The following is a 26357-nucleotide window of genomic DNA, read 5'->3' as shown; positions in this document are numbered from 1 at the left end:
ACTGTGCACAGTGGTGTAAAAAGGTACTCAATTAATTTACTTAAGTACAAGTACCAATACCGCAATGTAGAAATCCAGTCTCGTATTCAGTTAGTTGGTTGGGTTAGGTGTGTGTGTGTGTGTGTGTGTGTGTGTGTGTGTGCGCGCCCCTCAGCGCTGGGCAGTTAGTTGGTTGCAGCAAAAGGGACTTTTGTAGAAGTGAGATAAATAGAGCAGATAGCAGGCAGAGGGGCGGGGCAGAGACTTGGGTTACACCACAATAGCTGACACACATCATGAGGGAATCAGGGTGGTGCACACGTGAACGCACGCACGCGCACACACACACACACACACACACACACACACACACACACACACACACACACACACACACACACGCGCACACAAGCACATTGTGGAAATCTTGTATGTCCAAAACTGTTACTTTTCAGAAAATGGAAAATCTATGTACAGTACACTGGGACCCCTTTTCCCACCGGTTGGTTCCCAGTGGGAACCGGTTCAGTTCTTTTCCACCGGTTGGTTCCCAGTGGGAACCGGTTCAGTTCTTTCCCACCAGTTGGTTCCCAGTGGGAACCGGTTCAGTTCTTTTCCACCGGTTGGTTCCCAGTGGGAACCGGTTCAGTTCTTTTCCACCGGTTGGTTCCCAGTGGGAACCGGTTCAGGTCATTTTGGTTTTTAGTCCATGAGCCAGATCTCCAAAATTGAAACGTTAATTATGAATTGTGTGCAAAACCATACCTATATTAGATTATTATCACCATGAAATTTCCCCAATTGAGTACTTACACGAAGACAATGATTTATTGTATTACAAATTTTACATTTTTAAATATGCAAATGAGGCATTATGTAGGAAAATATGCAAAATAATCGAAAATAGGATAAAGCTACTACTGTGGAAGGGTTATCACGTATTAATGTACTTGTATTGATCCTATACACTATTTAATATAGAGTATTATGTCTAAGAACTAGACTATGAACCAAAAAGAACTGAACCGGTTCCCATCGGGAACCGACCGGTGGAAAGGGGGGGTCTAAGTGTTTTTATTGAGTCACAAGCTCTCTTTAAAGCATGGATATACGGGGTTCATGCCTCGACAGCCGCGTCCTTATCGCGTCATATCTGGCCCTTAGCTAAGCGCTTCCTGCATGGCGCTTAGCTGACACGTGTGTGCTGTTCAGTTCACACTGTACTGTAAGTACGGTATGACCGGGTCGCCACCTGTTCCCATGTGCACTTACACGCCGTGTGTGTGTGTGTGTGTGTGTGTGTGTGTGTGCGTCTGTTTGTTCAACAGCCCTGATGCCCCTTTCTCTCTTGATCTATGATTTATAACCCGGTGTGTTCTATTACCTTTCTGTTTACCTGCTAGGGTCCGTAAAAGGGGCGGGGCACCGCGGTTAAAATCACCATTGTTTAGTTGTCTCCACCAGGCCGAAGGCATGGGAAGAGAGTATGTTTTATTGTCTCCACCAGGCCGAAGGCATGGGAAGAGAGTATGTTTTATTGTCTCCACCAGGCCGAAGGCATGGGAAGAGAGTATGTTTTATTGTCTCCACCAGGCCGAAGGCATGGAAAGAGAGTATATGTTTTATTGTCTCCACCAGGCCGAAGGCATGGGAAGAGAGTATGTTTTATTGTCTCCACCAGGCCGAAGGCATGGGGAGAGAGTATGTTTTGTTGTCTCCACCAGGCCGAAGGCATGGGGAGAGAGTATGTTTTATTGTCTCCACCAGGCCGAAGGCATGGGGAGAGAGTATGTTTTACTGTCTCCACCAGGCCGAAGGCATGGGGAGAGAGTATGTTTTATTGCCTCCACCAGGCCGAAGGCATGGGGAGAGAGTATGTTTTATTGTCTCCACCAGGCCGAAGGCATGGGGAGAGAGTATGTTTTATTGTCTCCACCAGGCCGAAGGCATGGGTAGAGAGAATGTTTTATTGTCTCCACCAGGCCGAAGGCATGGGGAGAGAGTATGTTTTATTGTCTCCACCAGGCCGAAGGCACGGGGAGATAGTATGTTTTATTGTCTCCACCAGGCCGAAGGCACGGGGAGAGAGTATGTTTTATTGTCTCCACCATGAAGGCATGGGGAGAGAGTATGTTTTATTGTCTCCACCAGGCTGAAGTCATGGGGAGAGAGTATGTTTTATTGTCCCCACCAGGCCGAAGGCATGGGAAGAGAGTATGTTTTATTGTCTCCACCAGGCTGAAGGCATGGGGAGAGAGTATGTTTTATTGTCTCCACCAGGCTGAAGGCATGGGGAGAGAGTATGTTTTATTGTCTCCACCAGGCTGAAGGCATGGGGAGAGAGTATGTTTTATTGTCTCCACCAGGCCGAAGGCATGGGGAGACAGTATGATTTATTGTCTCTATAAGGGTTCCATTTTCGTCACCGCTAAACCCCTTAACCCTAAACGTCTTTGCCTTTTCTTTTTGTCTCCACCAGGCCGAAGGCATGGGGGGAGAGTATGTTTTGCACTCCGTCCGTCCGTCCGTGTGTCCGTCCGTGTGTCCGTGAGCAGCTAATCTCGGCCACCGTTAACCTGGTCGATGCCAAATTTTGCACACACACTCCCTGGATGCCAACGATGAACCTCTGCCCCAAACTTTCCAGAACGGCCTGTTATAGCGCCACCAGGAGGCCGCTTTGTGCAAAACTAGTTTTTGCACAGTACACCTACAGATTTTGTCCAAACATCGCGCAAATTGGTACACAGTCTCTCTAGAGCCATTCAACGAAACCGGTCTTTCAGATTTCTCAGACTCCATCCTGATTGGTTAAGATTGGCTTCACAGGAAGTTCACAGGAGTGCTCAGTTTCAAACAAAATGCTGCAAATCATGAACACATCGTGTGATTTCCGTGAAATTGTGCACGCACATTCCCACTAGGCCGAGGACGAAATGCCACATGAACAATTTCAACTCAGCCTCAAGGTGGCGCTATAACTGGCCGAAAAGGGTTTTTACCTCTAACTGCACGGATCTGTGGATAATTTACTTTTGTTGCCCTTTTATCCAACCACCAGATGAAGGCAAGCTGCAATGTCCTACATTCCTATCCTGCTGGAGACCTGTGCCCAGAAGGGCACTTTTTCTAGTTTTTACTATTTTGCTAAACATTTTTGAATAGTTAAAATGGCCAGTCGACAAGCTCACAACGTGTCAATGTAGATTGGCTAGTTGAACTATTCAAAAATGTTTTTTAAAATAGTAAAAAAGGCAAAGAAGTTTAGGGATAAGGGTGACGAAAATGGAGCCCTATATGTTAAAAGTGGCGCTATGCAATCTGTCCGTCTGTCTGTCAACCACAGACCTCTAGACTCACAGACAGACCATGCACTTAACCAACTATGCATTCAGAGTGATGTGTAACTAAAAGCTTGATCATCAATAGAGTTTTCTTTTTATTTCTATTTGATTAAAGACACCTTCTTTGGGACCATGTACACGTCAGACGACAGGGGCGTCCTGTACTCCAAATCGCTGGAGCGCCACCTGTTTGGCGGGCAGCGGAAGAGCGACTTCACCAACGTCACCTCGCTGAGAGGAGTCTACCTCACCAACAAACTGGAGCAAGGTAGGACTACTTTACCAACGTCACCTCGCTGAGAGGAGTCTACCTCACCAACAAACTGGAGCAAGGTAGGACTACTTTACCAACGTCACCTCGTTGAGAGGAGTCTACCTCACCAACAAACTGGAGCAAGGTAGGGCCCTAATTTGTAAGTTGATTAGCGGTATACTGTGGTTACTTTGCGCCAAAAACCGTACCAGCCAACCCGCCACTTTTGATGCGTATGCAAATAAAACAGCAAATTGTGCCTGATTTGCTGGGACCAGGTTACATACATGTATACACAGGAGCATTACCTTTAATCCTCCCAACACTAAAACATATCGTCATTACGTCACAATCGAAGACCAATTACCCTCTGGCATTGGGTCCTTTAATCCACATATTTCTTACGTCATCATTGAGAGCTAGTCATACACCATGTACTCTGGTCCCAGCAAATCAGGCACAATTTGCTGTTTTATTTGCATACGCATCAAAAGTGGCGGGTTGGCTGGGACGGTGCATACGAGTCCCGGGCGAAACTATTCCTTGCGCGCTCTGCTTGCGCAAGTAATAATGCGTTGATGTGTTGGTCTGTTCTTCAGATGGGAGGATAAGAAGTATTATTAATAATAATAATATGTTGTTGGTCTGTTATTATCCAGATGGGAGGATAAGGAGTGTCATCTCGTTCAACAGAGGAGGGGAGTGGAGGCTTCTCACCCGACCTGACAATGTGGAATGTGGACACAAAGTCATACATGTATGTAATCCTTATGGACATACTGTACGCAGAACACACGGTCCTTAAAGTGTATCAATGCTGACAGAATTACATGAAATGTGTGTGTGTGTGTGTGTGTGTGTGTGTGTGTGTGTGTGTGTGTGCGTGTGCGTGTGTGTGTTCTATAGTGTAACCTCCACATCCATGGCGAACACAGCCGATACAACCGCATCGTTCCCATGCTGGCGGTCTCTGAGCCCACCGCGGTGGGTCTGGTCATCGCTCACGGTAAAGAAACGGAAATGCACTTCGGCAACGTTTTTTTTTTAAATGAATGAAAATGTGTGATAATGTTATAATAAGTATGAGTCTGCTCTCCTCTCTCCCCCCCCCCCCCCACAAACACACACACAGTCACAAACACACACACAGTCACACACACACGCGCACACACACACACACACACACACACACACACACACACACACACACACACACACACACACACACACACACACACACACACACACACACACACAATACTCCTGACTTCTCGTCCGCTCCGGCGCTTTTGATTGATTGATTGAACAGTTTGCAGAATTACAGTACATTTCAAGCACAAACTCAATACAAAGACTGTTAACTGTGAGTGGACGACCCAATTAAGCATTACACTTGTTTACAAGCGGGTCCACCATGTTCAATTCATCAAAACATTTAGAGACGTACAAATAGACACTTATATATACACTACATATAGTTAAAGAACAGAACAGGATTTCATCATAAAGGAGGTAAAAAGGAAACTTATACAGTGAGGGGAAAAGGGGGGGGGGGAATTCAAATTCTACGGGGGCCAGTTTCTAATTGCAGCCGTCCGTAGGTGCCCTTTGAGAGCGGTTTTGAAGGAGTCAAGGGATTCACATGTCTTAATGACTGTTGGTAGGGCGTTCCGTTTTGGTGGCATAGGAGCGAAAATAATTTAGTCCCTTGTTTGTGCTGAATCTGGGTTGCACATGGTTTGTTGCACTCCCTCTGGTGTTATGGGTGTGGATTAAGCTCTCCTCTCCTCTCCTCTCCTCTCCTCTCCTCTCCTCTCCTCTCCTCTCCTCTCCTCCTCCTCCTCCAGGTAGCGTGGGCGAGTCTCTCTCCTCGTGGCAGCATCCAGACGTGTTTGTGTCGTCGGACGGGGGTTACAACTGGAAGGGGACCCTGAAGGGCCCTCACCATTACAGCATCCTGGACTCTGGGGGCCTGGTGGTGGCCGTGGAAGCCCACCACGAAGGACAAGTGAAAACCATCAAGTACTGAAGTCCATGAGAACTACGTATACACATGCACTCGGATATGCTAGACCTGCAGCACATGCTATTAGCATGCTATTAGCATAGGGCTTTACAGTAATGTTAGCATAAACTAGTGACTTAGAAGGCATGTGTGGACTGGGCTTCCGGTCTGAATGGGTTTCCATCCATCCGTCATCCACGTGCAGGTTCTCCACAGACGAGGGCCAGTGTTGGAAGGCGTACAACTTCACCGAGCAGCCCTTCTTCTTCGCCGGCCTGGCGTCGGAGCCCGGCACCAAGGCCATGAACATCAGCGTGTGGGGCTACCGGCCGGAGGAGGACGGGCAGCCCATGTGGGTCGCCGTCACCATCGACTTCCAGAGTCTTCTCACCAGAGAGTGTGAGTCACAATGACAGCCATAGAGTAAACTATAGCCCATTTGGGCCTGACGTCGACATTTTTACCTGAGATCAGATTCTAAAAATGTCATCCTGACAGTTTTCTGAAAAAGCTATGTTTCTACGTCAGTCGTTCTTCGATTTTTCAAAAATAGCAGACCTACAAGCTCGTAGCGCGCCACTCGGTGGCGCGCTATGAGCTTGTAGATCTGCTATTTTTCAATAGCTAAAGCATAACATAATGCTAACACCAAAAGGGTTTCCCTCCCAAAATGGGTTAAAATGTCTTCTAAATCCTGTCAGTTTTTCTATGGCTGTCATTTTGTCAAAATGACAGCCATAGAAAATTCGAAAGCCACTTATGGTCATTATGGTTCATTGTCCTTGTCGTGTCTTTGTATTATTCAATCTTTTTTATTTATAATAGTGTTGTGCCTGAGGCTGTTTTTCTTTTCTTTTCTTTCTTTTCTTTTGTTGTTTGTTATTGTCACGATGTGGTTCTGGAGGTGTAGGACTCAGGTGCAGAACGAACCAGGCACAGGCAGAGGAGTGAATTCAAGTGGTTTTAATACTCAAAATGCACACTGTGAAACAACTAGGACATAACTAGGACTTGGAATAACAAACTGAAACACAAGGAACTGACCACATCAATCACGACGACGAACTGACAAGGAGAAGGAGCTGAAAACACTGGGGCATATATATAGACAAGACTAACTACACACAGGTGAACTGAAACACACAATCAACAATGGGATAGGCTAACAGACAACAGGACACAGGTGGCTAGGGTTACACTAATACAGGGGGGTGAGACAAGGCAGGAGACAGAAAACAGGGCAGACAGGAAATCACAGAACACTAATACAAAATAAGGTACAAAACACAAATACAAGTAATAAGACCCAAAACACAGACAAAGTCCAAGGGCAGAGGAGCGTACCGTGACAGTTATGTTCTTGTTGTGTTTGTCTTTAAAAAAAACCCAATAAATATACTTTATAAAAAATGATAGCCATAGAGCAGGGGTGGGCAACTGGCGGCCCGGGGGCCACATGCGGCCCCCCACCTTCACTTAATGCGGCCCACATGTTAATATCAGAATACTGATATAGTATTGATTTCAGCTGTTGCAATTCCAAACATGCAAACGTCATGCCCCGCTTTAATTATACTAGACTATAGTATTAAATGACTAGTACTTAACGACTAGTCTTAGTAGTATTGTCTTTTTGTGTACAATTTGTATTTAGTTCATGAAGTTATCATAACTAAAACTAAATCCATTTGAAAATCAATAAAAAGGTTACTTTTTAGGATTCTAAATTAAAAAAAGCAAAAAAGTTCAGTATTTCAATTCAAATATAGCAAAAATAGCTGATCTACAAGCTGCAACGCGTTTTGAGCTTGTAGATCGGCTATTTTTGCTACGATATGCAATGCAGCCCTCTGGAGTGAGTGTGGAAATATAGTGGCTCTCTCCATCGTCAAAGTTGCCCACCCCAGGCCCAGGCGGTGGCGTAACCGCCTGGGCACCCGACTGGTAATCCAGTCGCAGTGTGCCGCGGGTTCGACTCCCGAGCCCGACACGGCCTTTACTGCATGTCTTCCCCCATCTCTCTCTCGTTTCCTGTCAGCCTACTGACTGTCCCTTAAAAAAAACTAATAAAAGGCGTAAGCCGCAAAAAAATATCTTAAAAAAAAAGAAAATTGCCCACCCCTGCCATAGAGTAAACTAGTCCATTTAGGCCTGACGTCGAAATTTAATGTCAAACTTTAATGTTGAAAAATGTCTTCCTGTCAGTTTTCTGAAATACCGTTTCTGTATCAGTGGTGCTCAATATTTCATGTCAAGGACCCAAGAAACTATATGTAATTGACCACCGACCCCCATTTAAAAATATGTTGTTCTAGGGACCCCCAGAAGCAAAGATTTGAGTAAAGAATATATATATTCAAAGATTTGCAACTTCAAAGTGTATAGAGCAGTGATCAGATTTTACGGGGGCCAGTTTCGAATTGCAGCCGTCCGTAGGTGCCCTCTGAGAGCGGTTTTGAAGGAGTCAAGGGATTTGCATGTCTTAATGACTGTTGGTAGGGCGTTCCACATTTTGGTGGCATAGGAGCGAAATTAATTTAGTCCCTTGTTTGTGCCGAATCTGGGTTGTACATGGTTTGTTCCCTCTGGTGTTGTGGGTGTGGACTTCGTTAACATTAAGGGAGTATCTAGGGGGTATCTTAGTGAAGTATTTGTCAAGTTATTCGGGATTTTTTCCAGAAACCTTTTATGCCCAAACTTGAAAAACGGCTTAGCCGACAGGGGGAACTGTGGTCAACTCAAAAAGACAACTTCCTTCCTCTTTTGTTTGTTTTTACTTTGGTAAATTGGTAGTGGTACAGGTAAGTACAGTTGCATTAGAGTAGGTTGAAAACCTTAAACAGAGAAAGACAAAAAACAAAATACAAGCTGTCATTAACTATGTAAGGTGGCATAATCAAACAAAATAAATCACTGAAATTCACTCATTTCACTTGAATAACCAAAGTTACTAACGTAACCTACATGACTGAATCACTAGTCACTTCAGTAATCTAAATAAACAGGTTGTTTTAACTCATAATATTCAGTATTCAATTAAGGATCATCATTTAGACTAAGCAAGCCTATATGCGTAACTTAAATCAAACTACTATAGCAGTTAAGTGTGGCCTAGCAGCACAAAAACATAAATAACTTTTATAACAAATTTAAGCAATAAAATAAACTGCAATGCAGAAACAATTAACGCACCAGTGGCATTCCCCTTGATGGCTTCAGGTTTCGGTCTTCCCAGCTTCAATGTTTGCAGTAAGAGTCTTTCAGTTCTTTCAGTTGTTCTGCTTCTCTCCATGCAGTGTTCTCCACTGCTGCTGCTCTCATACTGAACAAACACTTCCTGTTTTCAGTGCCTCGCCCCAATCAGTGATTGTCACCAGGTGCTGACTCATGATCAGTTGGTCGACACCAATGATTGATGCCAATTAGGGGTTTTGACAGCACACCTCCCACTTGAGCTCCTGGTTGCTGAACCCAAGGAGGTCACCTCATCCTGAGACCGTTTCCTTTCCACCAAGTCGCTCCTCTTGATTCCGCTCCTTTTCTTGAGTCTGATCCTTTGTCAGACTACAGACAGAAGACTCTTTTTCAGCCTGGCTCTCTTCTTCAGCCTGGCTCTCTTCTTCTTTGGGGCCTCCCATTTTGCCTGGTTTGGGGCCTCCCACTTTGACCGGTTTGGGGCCTCCCACTTTGACCGGTTTGGGGCCTTTGATTCCACTAGTCTGACCTCAATGCCGTGGTCTGTTTCCCACCTAAGGTACATGACAGCTCCGTAGGTCTTGTCACTCCCATCTGAGAAGGTGACAGCCCAAGGTCTTCCCTTCCAACCTGGTGGGGTAAGGCTCCTATGGAACTTGATTTGTCCCAGCTGTACATACTCCTGGAACAGCTTTATGGCCTCCTCCCTGAGGCCTTCAGAGAGCGGCTTGTCCCAAGTGTCTCGGGCCAGATTTCCACTTCTCGTCTCCTGGAATGCTCTTCTGACAAGGACAGCTCCTTTTTGTTTCACAGGTGTGACCAAGCCAATTGGATCATAGAGTCCTGCTACCTGGCTCAGTAGTTCTCTTCTGGTCAGAGGATTGGGTGTTCTCTCTCTCACCTCCTCCATCAAAAGATCCTGGCCTGTTTGCATCTTGCCTCTTCTCTTTGAGAAGTTGATTGAGGTCATCATGTAGAGTTTCTCTTCCTCTACCAGATATCCAATGCCTAAGACCTTGTTGTCTTTGTCCCTCATCTGGTTTGGCAGTATCAATGCGTTGCCATTTTCAGAAGGCTTCTTTGTTGAGAGGGTCGGTGCTACGCCGACGCTCCTCCCACTTTGCCCTGACCGGACAAATCCACCGGATTTTAGGATTCCCTCAACCTCCTTGGTGATTTCCTCCAGTCTGTTTGGATCATCGTGGGATGTCAGGATGTCATCAACGCAGCTATCCTCTTCTATGACTCTGTGTGGTGACTTGCCATGTTCATCCTCCATGACATAAGTGAGACCCTCTTTTATGATTTCAAACTCCTTCTCTTCAGCCAGAGTCATCTCCTTTCCTCCAGGTTGGCAGTTGCCACAGCGACATCCACCACACTTCGGGTTACAGGCTGCTCCTATGCTGTCCCACTTCCACCACTCTAGGAAGTCTCTGTGACTGGCAGCTGTGTACTTGGCCTCAACGGCGGTGTCATCCAGGTGAACTGTCTTGTCTGTTTTGAAGAGGCCTTCTGCTGGAATCTCCTCATACTTGACAGCAGCTGTTCGCATGGAACGAGCGAAATGTGTCTCCGACTCATGTGCAGCCACTTTTACCTCTTCAAACAGATCGGGGTGAGCTCCAGCCACAGTTTTTCCAAGAGGGCTTTCCCACAAAACAAGGTCTCCCACAGCTTTCATCCTCTGTGGGGCAAGTCTTCCTTCTCTGTGACTGATGAGTAACTCAATCTCCTCGGGTCTCTTCAGCTCTTTGAGATCGACCTCTGGGAAGAATCTTTTCAGCTGCTCAGGTCTGACGACTCTGTTGACTTCAGCAATCTCATTTAGGCCATAACAGACAAGTTCATGAGACCTTTCCGTTCCCTTGGAGGTTTTGACTCGAATCCTGAGAAGATATCTTCTTGTGGCCGCTTTAGTCATCATGCCACCAACTCCATGCACGACTAGTGTGATTTCTTCACTCCTCAGCTTCAACCTGTCAGCTGCTTTGTGGGTGATGTAGTTGGTGTCTGAAGCCAGGTCCACCAGGGTTCCAATCTTCTGGCCAGCATTGGCTGTCACTTCCATCAACATCATTAAGACAGGCAGCTCTCGCAGTCCACTTTCCTTTAGTAGCCCCATCTGGTCATTTTCAGAACATTCCTTGGAGGTCTTGTTAGTGAAAGCTTTCCTGCACCTTTCTGCTGCCTCTGGTGAGAGTTCACTCAAGAACTTTTCCTGTTCCTCTGTTAAGCTGTTTTTGTTCTCGCTGTCTCTTCGTGGCCTCTCGTTGTCGCCTCTCCTTGCTTCTCCTCTTGGGTTTGGACAGAGAAAGAAGTGGTGATCTGACGAGCCTTCCCTTCTGCAGTCTTTGTTTTTGCAAAGGAAATACTCTTTACAGTAGTCATCATTCTTATGGCACTCCAAGCATATCCTGCATGCACCAATCTTCTCAACAGCCATCTCCTTCTCCGACAGCTTCAGTGCTTTGAATTTCTTGCAGAAGAAAATCCTGTCTTTATGCCTTTCTTCTCCACAGATTATACACCCACCGTCGGTGTCATCTTTCTTTGTGGTTCTGGTGGAGGCATATTTCTTGTTGAATTTGCTGTCCGCTTTATCTTCTTGTGTGTCCACTATCTTCTGGTGGTCCAGTCTCTCATAGATGTCCTCCTGCTTCTTCAGGAATGTGAGCAGCATGTCAAAATGGTTCTCTTGAGTGACATTATTATTGGCATCAACCATGAAGACAAGCCAGTCTTTCTTCACAAAGTCAGGAAGCTTGCTCTCAATGGACCTCACCACGAGTGGGTTCTTTAGGGCCCCAGTATTTCCCAAGTCTGTCAGGTCGGAGAGGGCTTTCTCTACTGTCTGAATTAAGTCTACTACTTTCCTCGGCTGGTTTCCTCTCACCGGTGGGATTCTCTCCAGCTCTTCAATTATTTCAATAGCAATGGTAGACTTGTTTCCATACCTGTTTTCCAGCACTCTAAATATGTCATCAGCTGTATTGTAGGTAGACAGTCTTTGGTCTTTGGCCATCTTTTCATCCACGCTGTCAAGGAGCTGGACCTTCTTGACCTCTTGTGACCCAGTCGGCTCTCCCTGCCTTTGCAGGCTCTCCCAGTCTTTTTTCCAGCGGTGGAACTCCCTCTTGCAGCCACTAAATGTAGGCAGTTTAGTTGGCTTAATTTTCACAAGCGGCATGAAATGTCTTGTCATACCTGGTTTCACATCAACTGGTGCTGATACTTGATTTTCAAACTCAAGTCTTCGTGCTCTGGCAAAATCAGCTTTTCTCAAGTCGAGCTCGTTGCTGACACTTCTTATGTTCTTAATCTCCCTCTTGAAGACACTGGCTTCTGCTGTGGGGATCCATGGCTCCCAGTCAGATAGAGCTTTAGATGCCTCTTTGATGAGCCTCTCCATTACGAGTAGATGGACTTCAAAGCTTTCGCAGTTGATGCTTTCCACAGGTATGTTGTCTCCATCTTGACACGCTTTTCCAGCTGCTTTGAATGCAGCCTCCATCACATCTTGTCCATACTTGGCCCAGATGTTGTTTTGGACAAGCCTTTTTACTTCATCCAATCTTTCCTCACAGTCACTGACGACCTTCTCCAGGCTTGCTTCCTGATCTTCGTCAAGTTGTGCGTCTTCACCATTTGCGTCCTTGGCTTCAATCTCTGCCAGTAGGCCAGTCTTGAAATCATCATTCGTTTCAATGACCCTCCGTGCATCAGCAGATAACTTTGTGTATTCTTCTCTGAGCTCTGACTCATATAAAGTGTCTGCTTTCCTGGTGAGGTAGTTGGCCCGCCTTGTGAAGCAGCTCTTGGCTACAGTCCTATCCTTCTTTAACTGATCAACTGTTTTGCCAAGAACATCCTCCGCCATTTTGATCAGTGAGATGATTTTCCTTGGTTGTTTGTTGATTTTGGAAGTTGAACTTTTTCCACAGGTGCTTCTGTTGTTTGTGACCCTTCTCATCAGCTCCCTCTGCTGGACTTTCTGAAGCCTTTTATCTTCTTGTCCTGTTGCTGGACTGATGAGTTCTTTTTGATCAACAAGCTGGCACACTGTTGGTTTTCAACTGTCAAGTTATTCGGGATTTTTTCCAGAAACCTTTTATGCCCAAACTTGAAAAACGGCTTAGCCGACAGGGGGAACTGTGGTCAACTCAAAAAGACAACTTCCTTCCTCTTTTGTTTGTTTTTACTTTGGTAAATTGGTAGTGGTACAGGTAAGTACAGTTGCATTAGAGTAGGTTGAAAACCTTAAACAGAGAAAGACAAAAAACAAAATACAAGCTGTCATTAACTATGTAAGGTGGCATAATCAAACAAAATAAATCACTGAAATTCACTCATTTCACTTGAATAACCAAAGTTACTAACGTAACCTACATGACTGAATCACTAGTCACTTCAGTAATCTAAATAAACAGGTTGTTTTAACTCATAATATTCAGTATTCAATTAAGGATCATCATTTAGACTAAGCAAGCCTATATGCGTAACTTAAATCAAACTACTATAGCAGTTAAGTGTGGCCTAGCAGCACAAAAACATAAATAACTTTTATAACAAATTTAAGCAATAAAATAAACTGCAATGCAGAAACAATTAACGCACCAGTGGCATTCCCCTTGATGGCTTCAGGTTTCGGTCTTCCCAGCTTCAATGTTTGCAGTAAGAGTCTTTCAGTTCTTTCAGTTGTTCTGCTTCTCTCCATGCAGTGTTCTCCACTGCTGCTGCTCTCATACTGAACAAACACTTCCTGTTTTCAGTGCCTCGCCCCAATCAGTGATTGTCACCAGGTGCTGACTCATGATCAGTTGGTCGACACCAATGATTGATGCCAATTAGGGGTTTTGACAGCACAGTATTTAGACAGGTACATGGGTATCTTAGTGAAGTATTTAGACAGGTACATGGGTATCTTAGTGAAGTTTTAGACAGGTACATGGGTATCTTAGTGAAGTTTTAGACAGGTACATGGGTATCTTAGTGAAGTATATAGACAGGTACATGGGTATCTTAGTGGTGTATGGAATCTTGTGGACCAGTCCCATTGCTAGATGCTGTACTTTGTCTGGCTAGGCTATCGAGGTTCTGCCATGACGATAGTCACGCCCAGGGGTCAAGTGTGGAGTGCAGTGTTACAGCAGTGTTGATCGGTGCAATATAGCAGCTTGCAGATCAGCTAATTAAAAAAAAATGCATCTTTCTTATTATTAATTGACATTTTGGCCAATGTTTAACCAGTTTTTTTATAAGTTAGTATTATTTGATGATTACTTACTCCATACCCTTTCCTTCTTTGGGAATTAAAAATGTCTTCATGGGGGGTGTGTAATCGATTAGGAAAATAAGTGAACTAAAAGTACAGCACTTGAGATGTATACAATACTTTAGGGCAGGGGTACTCAACTGGCGGACCGCGGTCCACGACCTGACCACGGACCACGACCTGACCGCGGACCACCTCTCTGCGGACCCTAGGCAAATTTAAAAAATATATATATCTTTATTTATTTTTTTATTTTTTGCATCAGGTCAGGCCAGCAAAAAAAATCTCTCCTAAGCTCAGGCCAGGCCAGCCACAGTCAATTTCAATTCAATTCAGGCAGTGTTGCTGCAGCACAACTACATTGTGTGTCTTATGTTAATGGAGGGAAGAAGTTAATAATATAAATAACATCAGATGGTATATTTCTCATGTGAAATTGCTGCAAAGGCCCCCAAAATGTCCCCCAAGGGCCCCCAAAATTCTGGCACGTGGTGTGATTTGGATTTGGAGTTCCACTCCGGGCCTGCACTCTGCACCCCATTATTGGTTGGGTGAAAGGGGATCTGATTTGTATAAGCTTGGCTTGACCATACTAAACGGGCATAGAGCTCATTTCTAGTTGAGGACCCCTGCTTTAGAGTTTACTTTCCAACACTGAAATATTGCTCCCGTCCGCCCAACCGACCGACCGACCAATCACTGCTCTGTCCAGGTGGTGAGAGCGACTACGAGGAGTGGCTGGCTCACTCCGCCGAGGCCGAGGACGCCGCCGAGGACGCGGCCGCCACGGACGGCTGTGTGCTCGGATACAAGGAGACCTTCAGGAGGCTGAGGAGGCTGTCTGTCTGCCGGAACGGACGGGACTACAGGGTGAAGAAGAGACGATCCCCCTGCGTCTGCACCCGGGAAGATTACCTCTGGTTATTAGTATTATTGTTATTATTATTATTATTACCCCCCTGCCTCTGCACCCGGGAAGATTACCTCTGGTTATTATTATTATTATTATTATTATTATTATTATTATTACCCCCCTGCGTCTGCACCCGGGAAGATTACCTCTGGTTATTATTATTATTGTTATTATTATTATTATTATTATTATTATTATTATTATTATTACCCCCCTGCGTCTGCACCCGGGAAGATTACCTCTGGTTATTATTATTATTGTTATTATTATTGTTATTATTATTATTACCCCCCTGCGTCTGCACCCGGGAAGATTACCTCTGGTTATTATTATTATTGTTATTATTATTATTATTATTATTATTATTATTATTATTATTATTACCCCCCTGCGTCTGCACCCGGGAAGATTACCTCTGGTTATTATTATTATTATTATTATTATTATTATTATTATTATTATTATTACCCCCCTGCGTCTGCACCCGGGAAGATTACCTCTGGTTATTATTATTATTGTTATTATTATTGTTATTATTATTATTACCCCCCTGCGTCTGCACCCGGGAAGATTACCTCTGGTTATTATTATTATTATTATTATTATTATTATTATTATTATTATTATTATTATTATTATTATTATTATTACCCCCCTGCGTCTGCACCCGGGAAGATTACCTCTGGTTATTATTATTATTATTATTATTATTATTATTACCCCCCTGCGTCTGCACCCGGGAAGATTACCTCTGGTTATTATTATTATTATTATTATTATTACCCCCCTGCGTCTGCACCCGGGAAGATTACCTCTGGTTATTATTATTATTGTTATTATTATTATTATCCCCCTGCGTCTGCACCCGGGAAGATTACCTCTGGTTATTATTATTATTATTATTACCCCCCTGCGTCTGCACCCGGGAAGATTACCTCTGGTTATTAGTATTATTATTATTATTATTACCCCCCTGCGTCTGCACCCGGGAAGATTACCTCTGGTTATTATTATTATTATTATTATTATTATTATTACCCCCCTGCGTCTGCACCCGGGAAGATTACCTCTGGTTATTATTATTATTATTATTATTATTATTACCCCCCTGCGTCTGCACCCGGGAAGATTACCTCTGGTTATTATTATTATTGTTATTATTATTATTATCCCCCTGCGTCTGCACCCGGGAAGATTACCTCTGGTTATTAGTATTATTATTATTATTATTACCCCCCTGCGTCTGCACCCGGGAAGATTACCTCTGGTTATTATTATTATTGTTATTATTATTGTTATTATTATTATTACCCCCCTGCGTCTGCACCCGGGAAGATTACCTCTGGTTATTATTATTATTGTTATTATTATTATTATTATTATTATTATTATTATTATTATTATTATTATTATTATTATTACCCCCCTGCGTCTGCACCCGGGAAGATTACCTCTGGTTATTATTATTATTGTTATTATTATTATTATTATTATTATTACCCCCCTGCGTCTGCACCCGGGAAGATTACCTCTGGTTATTATTATTATTATTATTATTATTATTATTATTATTATTATTATTATTACCCCCCTGCGTCTGCACCCGGGAAGATTACCTCTGGTTATTATTATTATTGTTATTATTATTGTTATTATTATTATTACCCCCCTGCGTCTGCACCCGGGAAGATTACCTCTGGTTATTATTATTATTATTATTATTATTATTATTATTATTATTATTATTATTATTATTATTATTATTACCCCCCTGCGTCTGCACCCGGGAAGATTACCTCTGGTTATTATTATTATTATTATTATTATTATTATTACCCCCCTGCGTCTGCACCCGGGAAGATTACCTCTGGTTATTATTATTATTATTATTATTATTACCCCCCTGCGTCTGCACCCGGGAAGATTACCTCTGGTTATTATTATTATTGTTATTATTATTATTATCCCCCTGCGTCTGCACCCGGGAAGATTACCTCTGGTTATTATTATTATTATTATTATTATTACCCCCCTGCGTCTGCACCCGGGAAGATTACCTCTGGTTATTAGTATTATTATTATTATTATTACCCCCCTGCGTCTGCACCCGGGAAGATTACCTCTGGTTATTATTATTATTATTATTATTATTATTATTACCCCCCTGCGTCTGCACCCGGGAAGATTACCTCTGGTTATTATTATTATTATTATTATTATTATTATTACCCCCCTGCGTCTGCACCCGGGAAGATTACCTCTGGTTATTATTATTATTGTTATTATTATTATTATCCCCCTGCGTCTGCACCCGGGAAGATTACCTCTGGTTATTAGTATTATTATTATTATTATTACCCCCCTGCGTCTGCACCCGGGAAGATTACCTCTGGTTATTATTATTATTGTTATTATTATTGTTATTATTATTATTACCCCCCTGCGTCTGCACCCGGGAAGATTACCTCTGGTTATTATTATTATTGTTATTATTATTATTATTATTATTATTATTATTATTATTATTATTATTATTATTATTATTACCCCCCTGCGTCTGCACCCGGGAAGATTACCTCTGGTTATTATTATTATTGTTATTATTATTGTTATTATTATTATTACCCCCCTGCGTCTGCACCCGGGAAGATTACCTCTGGTTATTATTATTATTATTATTATTATTATTATTATTATTATTATTATTATTATTATTATTATTATTATTACCCCCCTGCGTCTGCACCCGGGAAGATTACCTCTGGTTATTATTATTATTATTATTATTATTATTATTATTATTATTACCCCCCTGCGTCTGCACCCGGGAAGATTACCTCTGGTTATTATTATTATTGTTATTATTAATATTATTATTGTTATTATTATTATTATTATTATTATTGTTATTATTATTATTATTATTATTATTATTATTATTATTATTATTATTATTATTATCCCCCTGAGAGAATTACCTCTGGTAAAAGGCTGACATTATTAGGCTACTGGACCTGTCTGTCTGTCTGTCTGTCTGTCTGTCTGTCTGTCTGTCTGTCTGTCTGTCTGTCTGTCTGTCTGTCTGTCTGTCTGTCTGTCTGTCGAATCAGCCTCAGGTCTTAATAGACAGACAAATGTCTTCTAAGTAAGATTTCTGAAAAATTATCTCAAAATATTTTGTTCCAGGGACCCCCAAAAGCAAAAAAAATAGTTTAAAACGTTCAATGTTCACTTAAAAATAAAAATCTTGATCTTGTATTTTCGTTGTTGTTTTTGGACTTTGGAGTAGTCGAGGGGAGCAGGCTTGTGGCGCTGGCAGGCAGGCGACAAAGGAGTTGAGTCACAAGGAGTACAAAACACAGGTTTCTACAAACACTAACTAGGCACTAGGAATAACTAGCACTGAGTTCAGTAGCTGAGGGAAAGCGTGACCAGAAACGATCTGGCATTGTGTGGTGAGAAGAAGAGGCTTTATGGAGGTGATGAGTTGATGCCAGGCAGGTGAGGTAGACGAGGGAACAGGGAACAGGTGAGGTAGACCAGGGAACAGGTCAGTGTTGTTTTCGTCGACTAAAAAAGAAACTGTCGGGACTTAGAAGACATTTTATATACACATGTCGACGTCAGGCCTAACGCGTGTTCTGTCAACAGTGACTACGGTTACTATCGTCATGAGAACAGCTCAGAGTGTGTGAGACAGCCCAACAGCGCCGACCAATCCCTGGTGGTCTGCGTTGACGGAGAGGAGGAGGAGCTTCTGACATCTGGGTACGCATGCACCCACCCATCCATCCAAACACACACACACACACACATGCATCCACCCATCCATCCAAACACACACACACATGCACCCACGCATACACACACACACACACACACATGCACCCACGCATACACGCACACATACATGCACCCACGCGCGCGCACACACACACACACACACACACCCTCACACACACACACACACACACACACACACCTACACACACATACATAACTATATATTTTCAGTTAAAGTGCTGTACTCAAATACAATTCTGAGGTATTTTACTTTTACATGATTTTCCCCTTTATACTTCTCCACTACTCCGCCCACCCATATGGGGTTCAAGTGGTTAAAAGTCATACTACTAGTTTTAGCTAATAAGGTGTGTGTGTGTGTGTGTGTACTGTGTGCGTACTGCCTAGGTACCGGAAGGTTCCCAGTGATAGGTGCGAGGGGGGCTTCACGCCTCAGCCCAGCGTGGAGACCGTCATCAGACCCTGTGGGCTCAAGCCCACCCTCCTGCCCCCGGCGCCCTTTGAGACTCTGGTCAGTGAGACGGTGACGTCCGTCCGTCTGTCTGTCTGTCCAACATCTGTGTTGGTTTTTACCTCCTTTCATAGTTTAAAACCCATTCTGACCTGAGATCAGATTCTAAAAATGTCTTCTGCATCCTGACAGTTTTCATTATTTTTGTCAAATATGTTTTTATTGAACAGATTAACTTCTCAGCACCCCCAGATATCCTGACTCTCTGAACTAGTTTGGAAAGCCTGTCCGAACCAAGGTTTTTTTTTCCTTTATTTTTTTGCAACATCGTAAGGAGCATTGTGTTATGATGAGGGTTCAACATCGTAAGGAGCATTGTGTTATGATGAGGGTTCAACATCGTAAGGAGCATTGTGTTATGATGAGGGTTCAACATCGTAAGGAGCATTGTGTTATGATGAGGGTTCAACATCGTAAGGAGCATTGTGTTATGATGAGGGTTCAACATCGTAAGGAGCATTGTGTTATGATGAGGGTTCAACATCGTAAGGAGCATTGTGTTATGATGAGGGTTCTTGAAATTAAAACCATTGCGAACCTCTGCTTTAATTTAATATCATAGCGACGTGTGTGTGTGTGTGTGTGTGTGTGTGTAATAATAATAATAATATCTCAAACTTATATAACGCTTTTCTGAGTACCCAAAGGCGCTTTACACAGAGATAACAACACAAACAAAAACAACTTTATTAGAAAAAAGAAATAATCACTAGAAGCTAAAAAAAAACATTAAAAGACAGTGAGAAGGGTTAGCTAGGGAAGGCAATGTTGAAGAGGTGGGTCTTGAGGGCGGTTTTGAAGGTTTGGAGGGTGGGGGCATCTCTGAGTGCCCTCGTGCCTTGGGGAGGGCATTCCACAGGGTTGGGGCAGCAAAGGCAAGTGCTCTGTCCCCCCACGTCCGGAGTTTGGTTTTGGGGACGTCGAGGAGGTTTGCATCACCAGATCTGAGGGAGCGAGAGAGAGGGGACATGACGTTTGAGGAGGTCACAGAATGGGGGAGCCAGGTTGTGTAGTGCTTTGTAGGTGGTCAGGAGTGTTTTGAATGTGTGTGTGTGTGTGTGTGTGTTCTCCAGAGAGAGAAGATGATCCTGCTCCTGGTGTGTGGCGCAGCGGGCCTCGTTGTTGTGGCCGCGATCATCACCGCTGCTCTCACAGTGAGGAAGATGATGCACAGGAACAGGTCTGTATACGCACGCACGCACACACGCATGCACGCACGCACGCACGCACGCACGCGCACGCACACACACGCACACACACACACACACACACACACACACACACACGCACACACACACACACGCACACACGCACGCACGCACGCACACTTACACACACTCACTTAAGCCCTATTTCAATAAAGGAGAGAACACACCAATATGGAATAAGCGAATGTTTATTATTGGAAGGTTTTTGGCAGCAGTTACTTGAGCAAGGAGAGAATTGGCAGCAGTTTAGGAGAATGGCAAAATTATGGCAGAGCGTTATTTTGGTCGATTAGACTCCGCTAGCATTTATTGAATAAGATTAGCTTTTAATAGGGAGAACCCCCCCCCCCCCCCATTGGAGCATTGGAGTCTATAGACGCTGGTGGTGGCAGCTGAGCAGATGAACCTGCTACCTTCTCAACACTAGATGGCAAGAGTTGGGTGGAGTGGAGTTGGGGATTTAGTAGCTCTGGTCCATAGCTCTAATGCTCTGATCCATAGCTCTAATGCGTTTTATTTAGAACTATGTTACTCTCAACTTCCGCCGCTCGCATGAATGTAGACCAGCCTCTACTCTTTAGTGTAAATAAAAATAACTTTTTTGCTACTGACCAAAATAAAGGCGAGTTGTGCCATTAGAAAGCCTACTTTCCTTAGTTGGCGCACTCTGAGCCCCCCACCACACGTATAAACTGTACTTTTTGGCCAAAAGGGGATTTTGTTTCCACCAAAAAAAATATATATTTTTAGTTACTCCGCTGCGCCCTCTACTGATATTGCCCAGAGAACTGCCTCATAGAGACTATTTTTCCTCCGGTGAAAAACAAAATCCCTTTCTGTCCAAAAAGTACCGTTTATACGTGTGGTGGGGGGCTCAGAGTGCGTCCACTAAGGAAAGTAGGCTTTCTAATGACACAAACCGCCTTTGTTTTGGTGAGTAGCAAAAACGTTCTTTTTATTTACGCTAAAGAGGAGAGGCTGGTCTGATTTCAATTTGAGATTTAAAACTGAAAGTCCCATAGCCTTACTGCGCAGGGCAGAATGGTAGAAGCAGTAGAAGGCTATGGACCAGAGCTAGGGATGGAGGTGGGTTGCTTGTTGCAGACTGAAAGGAGAATGGCAAAGTGTCAGAGGCAGAGATATTTAAAGGCGGAGTCAAATCACCTGATTGGCTGCTGCGAAGTGCTAGGATTTGAGAACAGATGATGATGAGCCACGCTAATGCTGAAAGGCCGAATGAAAGCGTTGGTTAAGATCTTCCTTATTGAACCTACGCTAAAAGCTACATTTGCATTACGTTCCAGCTCACAACATGTCGTGGTGCGATTACCTTGTGAGCTTTTAGATCTGCTATTTTTCCAACATTTTTCGTAACCTTTTTTTTCTTTATTCTTTTTTTTTCCTGAAAGATCGAAAATAATTGAAATGTTTTTTTTTCAAAGCAATTCTTCATAGGAAAGGCAAACAAGAAAAAGAAAAAAAAAATAGATATTTACTTATGGCCCTAACATCTTTGTGCGACACTGAGAACCCATTGCAAACATACAATACAGTACAAACTGTAACACACTTTTTTTTTGTCAGGTGAAAACCTGACATATATCTACATATACATCTAGTTTCTACTTACCTTGCGACCTCCCTATAAAACCCTCCCGCGCACTCAGATCAGCCAACGCAGGGAAGCTGGAAGTACCCTCACTAAAAACGCCGGGACAACGCTCCACACGTCCCAAACTCTTCTCCCTTCTCTAAAACACTCTGGACAATGCTCCACACGTCCCAAACTCTTCTCCCTTCTCTAAAACACTCTGGACAACACTCCACACGTCCCAGACTCTTCTCCCTTCTCTAAAACACTCTGGACATCGCTCCACATGTCCCAGACTCTTCTCCCTTCTCTAAAACACCCTGGACAACGCTCCACACGTCCCAGACTCTTCTCCCTTCTCTAAAACACCCTGGACAACGCTCCACACGTCCCAGACTCTTCTCCCTTCTCTAAAACACTCTGGACAACGCTCCACACGTCCCAGACTCTTCTCCCTTCTCTAAAACACTCTGGACAACGCTCCACACGTCCCAGACTCTTCTCCCTTCTCTAAAACACCCTGGACAACGCTCCACACATCCCAGACTCTTCTCCCTTCTCTAAAACACCCTGGACAACGCTCCACGCATCCCAGACTCTTCTCCCTTCTCTAAAACACCCTGGACAACGCTCCACACGTCCCAGACTCTTCTCCCTTCTCTAAAACACCCTGGACAACGCTCCACATGTCCCAGACTCTTCTCCCTTCTGGCTCCAAAACTATGGAATGCACTTCCCATCACAGTCAGAACTGCAGCCTCACTCCCAATCTTTCGCCGTAGTTTGAAAACCCACCTTTTCAGACTCCATCATGGCCCATAGCACTTACCCCACCCCCTTAGATAGCATTTGATACAGACTTATAGCATGTTATGTAGACAGCACTAGAATTGCATTGTATGTAGTCATAGCACGTCATAGTACATATGTATAGCATAGTATAGTATATATGTATAGTTTATAATGTATAGTTTCATTATATAGATATTCCACTGTTACGTTCTTAGCTTACGCATGTTTCATGATAAATGCTTTTTATGTGATGTACAGTATTGCCATGCTTTTTGTTCTTGCTTATTGTAAGTTGCTCTGGATTAACCCATTCTGAACGGGAACCCCTTTTGGTGTTAGCATTATGTTATGCTTTAGCTATTGAAAAATAGCAGATCTACAAGCTCATAGCGCGCCACCGAGTGGCGCGCTACGAGCTTGTAGGTCTGCTATTTTTGAAAAATCGTAGAGCGACTGACATTTTTAGAATCTGATCTCGGGTCAGATTGGGTTAAGAGCGTCTGATAAATGCCGTAAATTGTAAAAATTGTAAGTTGTGTGACGAAGCAGCAACAATTGACGTGGGTAAACTCTGCCCCCTGCAGGGCGCCCCTGTATCGCTTTTCCAACCTGCGGATCCAGGACGACGACGGCGGCGGCGTGACGGCCGACCCGGACGGCGCAGCGAGCAGCAACGGCACCGCGCTCCATCAGGACTCCGACGACGTAAGAGTTGACCACGCCGCGGTCCATTCAAAGTACATTCTGTGATTTCGCCTACATTTCATGTACAGTAGGTGCACACGCAACACGCTTAACCCATTTTGGGGCGGGAACCCCTTTTGGTGTTAGCATCATGTTATGCTTTAGCTATTGAAAAATAGCAGATCTACAAGTTCATATGAACTTGTAGGTCTGCTATTTTTGAAAAATCGAAGAACGACTGACGTAGAAACATAGCTTTTTCAGAAAACTGTCAGGATGTAGAAGTAGACATTTTTAGATCTGATCTCAGGTCAGAATGGGTTAATGGCAATTATACTGAAATCATTGCCAATAATAAAAATACTTTCGTCCCCAAACCACACTAACAAATGAATATAATTATAATATAATTGCTATTAAAGAATGTTTGCAGAAAATATGTTGTTCCAGGGACCATCCCAGTAGCAAAGATTTGAGTTCAAAACATTTTCACGATTTTTCAGAAAATAGCAGACCTACAAGGTCGTAGCGCGCCACTCTGTTATTATGAATTAATAACCTACTTGATCATACGAACCGCGTAACGGCAAATTGCGTCGCGCTTTCGAGCCTGTAGATCTGCTGCTTCTACTGCTTTTGAATTTGAATCCTCGAATAAATTACAGTTTTGGTTTCCCTACGTTTTACATTCTTGGAATCAAAAATGTAACGTTTTTCAGAAAACTTTAGGTTAGGATTTAGAAGGCTTTAAAAAAAAATGACATGAGTTAAATAGACCAAAGTAGGAACAACATACAAATAACTTCTACCATTCAAGGAAAGCATTGAAAACAGTGGTTCTCAAAATAATGTTTTATCATGACAAGGACACCCAAATTGATATGCATTTAGTGTGTGTGTGTGTGTGTGTGTGTGTGTGTGTGTGTGAGTGTGAGTGTGAGTGTGAGTGTGAGTGTGAGTGTGAGTGTGAGTGCGTATATGTAGTGAAAATATTTACCTGTAGACTGATATTTTCCTTCTGTATTTTACAGGATCTCATTGCCTGAAACGTGTGGACATAATAAATGTGAATATCATATTGTGACCATTTCTAATGATCTGGAAAGGAAAGGACACTATTGCATTTCACTGGAACATTAAGACATTTCAATTATTCTATTTAGTTTCTTTTTTTAAGAATGAGAGCCAATTTTCTATTTATTGAAATTACTTAACCAATTAAGGCCTACTCAAAATATTTTTAAATGATGTGGTGTGAGCTTGTAAATCTGCTATTTTTCAGGAACATTTTTAAACGTTTTTTTTTATTATTTGAAATTATTTGTAAATGTATGATTTACGTCAATTATAATTGTTATGTTTTATTTAGAATTTATGCTACTGTATATTTTTACATTTTCAACTAAAGCTGCACTGTGTAACTTTCATCTTCCGAATTCGAACCCGGTTTCAATTTTTAATCTATCATTTTTATCATTATTTAATCTAATCGAGCCTGTCCGCTTGCTCAGGGCATGAATTATGAATCTTGACCATGGAGTCAAAGTTCGTGTCAGATCCTGTGTCTAGGTGAGACTTATGGCATGATCTAAGAGCAGGGTGACAAAATATAACCACTCCAATTGTATACATGATATTGTATTAACATACTCTTAACATACAACATTTATGAATTAAAGAAAAAGGTTACACAGCGCTGCTTTAAGATTTACAGCAACAGACGAGGGACAATTCCGGATATTTACCTGCTAATCCAGACAACAATATGAGTTGCTTTTTAAGAATAATTGTATGGACAAAAGCAGCTGTCTGGGTCTAAAACAATTGCATATACTGTATTGACTGTAGCCTATAGTTTGTATTATTTTGGCCTATAAATGAAATGCACATTGTAAATATCTATCTATAGCATTCAAGCCAGCTATACTGACAAGATGCTTTCTACTGTGAAATTGTATAATTAAATGTATGTTGTGTTAGTTTACCAGGATGGACTTCTTCCTCTCCTCCTGACATAACCAAACCTTAGATTGTTGCTGTCGGGTCAGAAACCTCTTATCTCCATATTCAAACTTTTTGTGGTTTTCCGTGAATTAATTCATATGCCACTTAATCATAATTATTACCGCATCACACAAAAGTATCAACAGTAGCAGAATCTACAAGTTCGAAGCTTGTGCTTGTTGATCTGCTACTTTTGCTATTTTCTGCTACCTGATACCACAATTTCGGTGTTAGCCGATACCGAATACCGATACCAGAGAATAATATTTAAACGCTCTTAGTCCACCGACCAGAAATCAAGGGTTTTACATTCGTCTAACTTGACACATAATGCTATATGGTAAAGCTTTGACCGTTCAGCTGCGTTGGACTAGTAGGGAACCGTGCGGAAAACAAAAGCTATCTAGCTATATATCTTGTTTATAACAGACTCCTCACTCAAATGTACACTTGCAGTTTGGGCAACTCGAGAGTAAATTAGCTCCACATGCCCCAACATTGTATTTATACCTGCCACAGGGCTGTATTTTGCGTGTCTTAAGTACCAGGTCATATTGGAGGAGTGATCAATGCCATTTGGCTATTCTGAGTGGCCAAAGAGCATTGATCACGCCTCCAGGTCTTTAGTTTACTCAAGTTAGGGAATAAGACCTGGTACTTAAGACACGCAAAATACAGCCCATTGTGTCAACCCATTACCCCCGTGTCGGATCGCTGGTTAGACTGGCATATTCGCCGATATACCGATATGACCCGATATATCATACCAAATAAGGGCATATCGGGACATCTCTACTGA

At 43.0% G+C, this 26357-nt stretch overlaps 1 protein-coding gene across 1 annotated transcript in view; it reads left to right on the top strand.

Annotated features, from left to right (window-relative positions):
• Nucleotides 1-24557, top strand: part of LOC310853559 (sortilin) — a gene marked incomplete at both ends in the record, with an annotated part of 38530 nt that extends 13973 nt beyond the window's left edge. The window contains 11 exons of the mRNA XM_083757939.1: nt 3439-3591; nt 4236-4333; nt 4483-4582; nt 5424-5598; nt 5787-5980; nt 14764-14971; nt 18616-18732; nt 19156-19279; nt 20353-20459; nt 23455-23607; nt 24539-24557. Coding sequence (XP_083614065.1) covers nt 3439-3591; nt 4236-4333; nt 4483-4582; nt 5424-5598; nt 5787-5980; nt 14764-14971; nt 18616-18732; nt 19156-19279; nt 20353-20459; nt 23455-23607; nt 24539-24557 — 1448 coding nt within the window. The remainder of the gene's footprint in view (nt 1-3438; nt 3592-4235; nt 4334-4482; nt 4583-5423; nt 5599-5786; nt 5981-14763; nt 14972-18615; nt 18733-19155; nt 19280-20352; nt 20460-23454; nt 23608-24538) is intronic.
• Between the last annotated feature and the right edge of the window lie 1800 nt (nt 24558-26357).

This window comes from Protomyctophum parallelum (assembly GCF_964188405.1).
Source record: "Protomyctophum parallelum genome assembly, chromosome: 22".
NCBI classification, from domain to species: Eukaryota; Metazoa; Chordata; class Actinopteri; order Myctophiformes; family Myctophidae; genus Protomyctophum; species Protomyctophum parallelum.
This window is presented reverse-complemented; position numbering and strand designations above follow the sequence as displayed.